General features: G+C 34.3%; 1 protein-coding gene across 13 annotated transcripts in view; it reads left to right on the top strand.

Annotated features, from left to right (window-relative positions):
- Positions 1-7411, top strand: part of LOC106789093 (probable Ras GTPase-activating protein) — a 135924-nt gene that overhangs the window by 85510 nt on the left and 43003 nt on the right. For 6 of the 13 annotated variants that reach the window (XM_014752955.1, XM_014752947.1, XM_014752948.1 and 3 more), the window contains one exon: positions 5385-5450. The exons of 5 other annotated variants lie outside the window; for them this stretch is intronic. In XM_014752955.1, coding sequence (XP_014608441.1) covers positions 5385-5450 — 66 coding nt within the window. Of the gene's footprint in view, positions 1-757; positions 1033-2616; positions 2804-5384; positions 5451-7411 lie in introns of those variants that run through there. 2 more of the 13 variants (XM_014752958.1, XM_014752960.1) reach the window with 2 other exon arrangements.

A 7411-nucleotide genomic window follows, 5' to 3' on the forward strand; every position in this document is an offset into this window, starting at 1 on the left:
TTTTTTTTTTTTTTTTTTTTTTTTTTTTTTAATAAAAACGAGTTTTTCCGAAAATAAATTGTATCTAGTTTAGGCTGATAACTTTTCAATCAAACCATTTATATATATATATATAACTTTCATACTTTTAGAATAATATTTTACCATTAATGTATATAAAATGTATTTAAAAGAGAGAACAAAATGAATAATATAAATACAGGATGATTCCTTACTACGGATAATAGAAAATATGATTATACATTAAGAATCTAACGAGACTATATACGTAATATACATATAATATAAACACAAGGTAAACGTTATTGAAGCAAATCTACACAATGTACGTAAACAAAGTGGTAGGTAGAAGGACAACGTTCCAGTACTGTTCTAAACACGGGATACGTTGGACGTATTATATATTCCTCTCGGAATTACATACACACACACGTGTAGTAGGAGAGTACCTAATTGATTAAAAACTCTCTATTAGAAATTGATTAATTAGATATATTTATAAAGAGTATCTAAAAGATAACACGCGTATAGGTATCGATTAGAAAAATGATTTAACGGGTATGATAAATAAATAAAAAAAAAACCTAATCTCGTAATCGTTCAAATAATTATTATTATATTCGTGTTAAAACAAAAACAACAATTCCTTTTTATTTACAGTCATAAAGAAAGGAACCGGGAACTTACAATTATTAATCGAGTTAATGATCATTATCATCAAGTGGAGGACTCGTTTTAATTAGCGATCAGGTGTTTTTCATTTTTCGCATACGTTCGAAAATCGTGGAAATAACCGAGATTCGCGAAAGAGAGAAAGGGTAGGAGAGGGAGAGATATGTCTCGACGTCGACGTTTTCATCGCGATGGACCGAGGCGAGTGCAAAAGTGAATTTGCCAAGTGTGAGTTTGGTGAGTTGAAACGATCGATCATGCAGGCAACATCGACAGAAAGTGCCTCGCCCGGTGGACGAAGACTCTCACGAAGCTTTCATTCCTGTCTTCGTGGTGCCGATCACGATGATCTTGAATCAGGTATCTATCTATACATGCACATAATATGTATATAAGCGTATAATTGATATAACCGATAGAAATGTCAATTTGTTTTCATTTATTTCTATTTACTCATCGCACACCGGTCTAATAATTATATTCATTTCTTCAAGGATTTAATATAAAAGATTTTTAATTAATAAGAAAAAATTAACGCGATTATGGGAAAAAAGAAACATTTTTTTGTTAATCAGAATATTATAAATGAAACAAAAGTATTGAAAAAAGACAAATGAATGTGAATTCTAAAGAAAATATATCGCGTAATAAATAATGTTGACCAAGTTCTCGATAATAATTATCCAACCCAGCCCCACTCCTACGTTCAATCGGATTTGAAATTCAATGAAAATAAATTTGGGTAACAGACGATTTAGAGCGAAATAAATTAAAAACAAAATAATTGATAATAATATATTTCTTGGGAGAGAAGATCGGTCGAGTTTTATATTATGATTATTTAGAAATAATGTAATACCGTGTAAAGTATGTCTAACGGCAACGAGATATGTACATCCTTTAAGAAGAACGCAAGTAGTTACGTTTATGGTTCAGCGAAGAAGGATGTTGTAGAGGGGCGGGGGGGGGGRGAGACACGTTTACACACACACATCCACACACATCCTTACATCCATACATACATATGATATATAAATGTATACATGTAGGTATTTCTATACAGATAGGTAGGAAGATCTCGTATGCCGGCACCCACGTGACACACATTCTCGGCACTTAACGCTTGAGAGAAAAGTGTGCGCGTACACGCTTGATCTCCCTTGAACGAGGCGGATCGGCTTTAATATTTACTTTCATAGCCAGCCTCCGTTCGCGACAGTACGCTTGCTTGCGTTCTTGCTCTCCGATCTGTAACCAGAGAAACAACCAAACGGATTATTCCGATTACGATTTCGATTCCGATTTCGATTACGATTTCGATTCCACCGACCATTCATCTTTATTTCTTTTACTTACTTAACGTAATCTTTTTTTGGTTTTTTTGTTTGTTTTTTTTTTTATCTTTTCCCGTGCCGTATCGTTGTCGAATTTTACGACAATCCGGGAGGGGTGTGGGACCAGAGGTGGGGGTGGTTCGAGATAGTGTGTGTTATATTTTATATTTATTTTATATTCCTTGTGTGGTTACGTTCGTAATTTTTCATTTGTGCGCGTGTACGAATAAACAACATCATTATATTATTCCTAGACAATTTTTTATTGTTCGTTATACTTGTGTGTGTGCGTGCGTGTGTGTTTCAATTGAGTTTCTTTTTCTTTTGCAAATCGGAGTCAAGTATTAACGTTATCGTAACGAGAGAGAGAGAGAGATAATTTTATTTGTTTATTATTATTAATAATTTGCGGACGTGCGTTACGATGCAAGATATTTGTTACGTTTATTAATTATATTTTATAATTCGAAATCGTGTTATACGTGTATTCGTTTATCGATAATAATAAACGTTCGCGTTATTTTGTAATTCTTCAAAAAGTAATACGTACTAGTTTCGATCGATCGTAAATTTAACGAAGGGTTCCCAAAATTTTAATGGTTTTTTCGAGGAACGAGATGTCACGACACGTATGATAGTTCGCGATCGAAAATTATCGTCGCGTTTTCGCGCTCGATGGAAGTCGAAGAAGAGAAGGAACTTGAGGAACAACGAAGATTGCGGCGAGTTTTTGTTAAAGGATTCCGACAAAATGAGAATTCGATACGTCTCCCAGGATATCGCGACTTGTAACAAGCGTATGTATAAAAATATGTTATTATTCTTCGAACAAACCAAACCTTATTTCCATTTATATTCTTTTAACCGTAACAAAAAATTAATACAACGAATGATAAATGATTTAACAACGAGTATTAATCATCTGGAGATGTATAAAAAAAAAAAAAGAATATTTTCATAGAGGGGACTGTGAACGCACGCAGATGATGTTCTTTCTGGGGTCGTATACTAAGAATACAAAAATCATATTTTTAAATTATTCTTATGGAAATGTGTGAAACTACGAAAAGATAACGATAAATAAAATTCATTATCGAAATCGTCGGGTGTCTTCTTGGATCTAACAGAAAAGAAATCAAATGGTTAAAGAGAGAACAAAATAAAGAAAGAATGAAAGTAATGATACTTGAAAAGTTAAATGTCGTCTATGAAGAGACGTCGAAAGATCGAGGGAGAAAGAAAGAAAGAAAGAAAATGTATATAAGAGAGAGAGAGAGAGAGAGAAAGTAAACGATCGTTATAAATACAAAGTGTAGGCGCTATGGTGCGGCTAATAGGATAAATACACGAAGAGAGTCGGTTTTATTGGTTCATTGGATGAATCCTCTTATTCTCTTCTTCGTTCCTCGAAAGAAACTTATTCTCTCTCTCTCTCTCTCTTTCTCTTTCTCTTTATAGCTTTTATTATGCAGTAGTAGCTCCCTTAACGACTCTCATCTGGCAATTAACTTGCGCTCTCGTCTACTTTCCTGACTGTATTAGGTCAAAGTACCACGTTGTCTCTTTCTTTCTACCTTTCTCTCTCTCTTTCTCTCTCATTCTCTGTGTCTCTCTCTCTCTCTCTCTCAATTCGTATTTCTACGAAGAGAACAAAATTATAGAATAAAACTTGAAAAGATATAAACGCGTGTAAATGAACCATCCCATTTTCTTGTTGAATTATTCTCATCTTATAAACAGGACACTATACTGCTATTTAATTTTTTAATTAAATACACTGTATATATGTGTATACATATATTATAGTGGTGTTTATTGTATCCGTTCGATCGAAATAAAACACCAAGAAGTTAAAAATAATATGTTTAAATAATTAGCGTATATAAACGAAATGAGAACGATTGTGTGGTTTGGGTTTGTCCTTCGTGGGGAAAATCGAAAAGTATGCACGGGAGCGTGCATGTATATCAGGAATAATGAGTACGATATATTATAAAACGCGTTATCTTATTTTTAAACCTGATAGAGAAGAGAATAAATATAAATAATAAAGTAATAATAAAAAAATAAATCGCGACAAATTTTTGAGTTTGTATTCACGTATATTAGTGGAATATAATCGTAATAGGGGTTTCTTTTTTTTTTTTTTTTGGTCGTCTTAATCAATGCCTTCGTTGTAGTATCCGTTCGTTGGTGCGCNATAATCGTAATGGGGTTTTTTTTTTTTTTTTTTTTTTTTGATTGGTCGTCTTAATCAATGCCTTCGTTGTAGTATCCGTTCGTTGGTGCGCATATCCTTGTCGCGTGTTACTCGATATTTCTTTATATCAACGAACATAGAGTAAGAATACAGGTTAAAGAAAAAGACATAAGGAAAGAGATGAGGTGCAATTAGTTGAGAAAGTCGTTCAAATAGAGAGATAGAAGGAGACCTTATTACGGATAGAAAAATAAAAATAAAAAGAAGAAGAAGAAGAAGAGGAGTACTCGTTATTTTCAAGGTCGAGATGCACGCTCGTTCCGCCACCGTGGAACTGCACTTGTCCTTGAATAACGTATACACGTATACTTACAAACACGTATATTAGAGAAACGATTAACGGATAAGAGACACGCGACTACTTCGACCAGTACGAGAAATTATTCTTCGCTATAATAATTATCCATTTACACTTTGCTTACATTTGCGTCCGGTAGCTTTCTTTTTTCTGTGTTATATTTTTTTATCGTAAAAAAATCCGACGAACGGCGTCGTCGTTAATTTTAGTAGACGATGCGGTGATGATGCACCGAGATAGAAACAAAAAAAAGTAAATCAAATGTAGGAATCAAATAAAAGTGGATTAAATCGATCCATCTAGATTTAAAAACGTATGTATGTACAGTTAAACGGCAGGGCGGGGGCGGGGGATAGGGGTACGTACCGTGAGAGAAAGAAAGAAAGAAAGAGATAGAAAGAGACGCGGAATGTAGTTCCAATGCGCGCGTAAGACGGCGCTGGAAGTAAAACGCTGGAAGAGAATTGGAGCGTGTTCTCTCGGATATGGTCGCCGGAGCATCCATTAAACTTCTGCGCCATGCCGTGAAAAAGCAGTCCCGCGAAAAAGTTCCGTCGCGAAACGGGATTGTGTAACTGAACCAACCTCCTCCTCCCCCTTCCCCCCTCCCCGCCCCTTCCCACCACCCAATCCTTCTTCTTACCCGTCGCATTTCTCAATCCTTCTTTTTATCTTTCATTCTTCTTTTGCTTTTTCTTATCCTCCTCCTCCTCCTCCTCCTCCTTCTCCCCTTCTTATCTATCCTTTTCTTTAACGAGGAAATATAGCCAACCTCTTTTATTAATACTAATGCAAGATTCCCTTGTCTTTTCCGTTTCAGGTGAGTCGAAAAGCAAATCCTTACCGAGAGTCACTCGTGCCGAACGGTATGATCGTTATGGCCGTGGTGAGTAAAAACTTAAGAGATTTCAATGCTTTTACCTGAAACACAACTTATGTATGTATGTATGTATGTATGTATATGTTACCGTCAAAGCCAGAAATCAGTCATTGTATGTAATTCCTCGGCATTATTATGAATGCAAAGAGCCTTCAGACGAAGTCGGAAAGAAGACTTTTCGAAGAGTCTTTCCTAGGCATCGAACATAATACTTTGATATCCTAAAGAATATCAAATTACTATTTAAACAACGTCGAAAAAAAAAAAGTATTCTGCGCGTAGATAAAAGAGTGTACTTTAATTTAATATAAAAGTCATTAAAATCCATTTGCTAAAAGTAAAAAATATTCATCAAAACTTTTCAAAGAAATTGCAAAGATGCACAATTTACAGCATTGCATTCTCCGACATTTTACGAAGTTTACATGCTAAATTTATAACTCGATATTGTATTCTACGCGTAAACAAAAGAATGTACTTTAATTTAATATAAGTTTCATTAAAATTTATTCACTTTTAGTATAAAAAATATTTACCAAAACTTTTCAAAGAAATTGCAAAGATGCACAATTTACAGCATTGCAATCTCTGATATTTCTTTGAAAAGTTTCTGTACAAATTTTTATACTAAGAGTGTTTAAATAGTAATTTGATATTCTATAGGATATCAAAGTATTATGTTCGATGCCTAGGAAAAATTGGAAGAATTTTTCAATTTCCGACTTCGTCTGAAGGCTCTTTGCATTCATAGTAATGCCGAGGAATTACTAGCAATGATTGATTTCCGGCTATGACGGTAACATATATATGTATTGAACTAAAAGCCATTGGCAAAAGTTTTAGCTTAAATTGAACAAACGATTAAACGATCCTTTTTACAATAATATATTTTCTTTCTATTTTTATTCGTATCGTTTAATCGAGTCGTCATCCATTTGCAATTTTTCAATCGGGCACGCATCTCATCGAGAATATCATTAAGAATAAGTTTGTACTTTAATATCGGCGATGATGGTATTCGTTAATGAGTCGCGTTGCTTATCGCTTTGTACGTCCTAACAAAGTAAGAGGAATCAATTATACCCATCGTGTTCGCCAACTTGAAATCCCGTGGGTAGCAAATAATTCGTTTCGAGAGATCGATTAGCTTAATGAAGGAGTAGTTAAGAATCGATGCACGAACGCCTCTTTTTTTTCTTAACCTTCGAATCGTGTTTATGCGTTTCTTTATTCGTACTACATACACCGGTGACTAAGTTTATTGAATATATTTCTTTCTGTTTTTCTTTTTTTTTTTTTTTTTCTTTTTTCTTACGCGCATTGTCGAGAGAATATTTATTAGATTCGATATCGTCGTTTGGTTTGTTTTCGTAAGAACAACAAATGGGATTATCCCTAAACTAACTAGAATTCACGAAGATTCTGTGATTCCCAGTAATACAGGAACCAACCTTATCGACATTATTTTTATCGGTATGGATAATTGAAATATTACAGATCTCTTAATTACCGACGACACGATCGATAAGTCGAAAGATTTTCCGATTCGTGGCGCCTCTCCGGTAAATAAAATCCAGGTGTTTGCTAATCAAATAACTATTATACTTGTCAATGAAAAGCTCAGCAGGAACAAATCCATCCTATTATATCCTAACCATCGAAACATCGTTCTAAACACCATGGGTTACACAAAATCCTATTCTTGAAAAACCATCAAACAAATGCGACCTCTTTTGTATTCTTCTCAGGTCGACGAAAGGACTGCATAAATCATACACACGAGTATTACTTTGAAGAGATTGAGCACATGTTCTAAAAGAAAAAGGAAAATATGTAAAAATATATTTTTCTGAACAAAACTGATGTGTATACTTATGTACGCACGTAAGAAATTATACTTCTTTAGCGTACCAAAACGAATCATAACCTCAAAAATAACTTCAATTTGCCCGCGCATCGTAAATATC

The sequence above is a fragment of the Polistes canadensis genome, unplaced genomic scaffold (genome assembly GCF_001313835.1).
Source record: "Polistes canadensis isolate GaletaPanama2010 unplaced genomic scaffold, ASM131383v1 scaffold_164, whole genome shotgun sequence".
NCBI lineage: Eukaryota > Metazoa > Arthropoda > Insecta > Hymenoptera > Vespidae > Polistes > Polistes canadensis.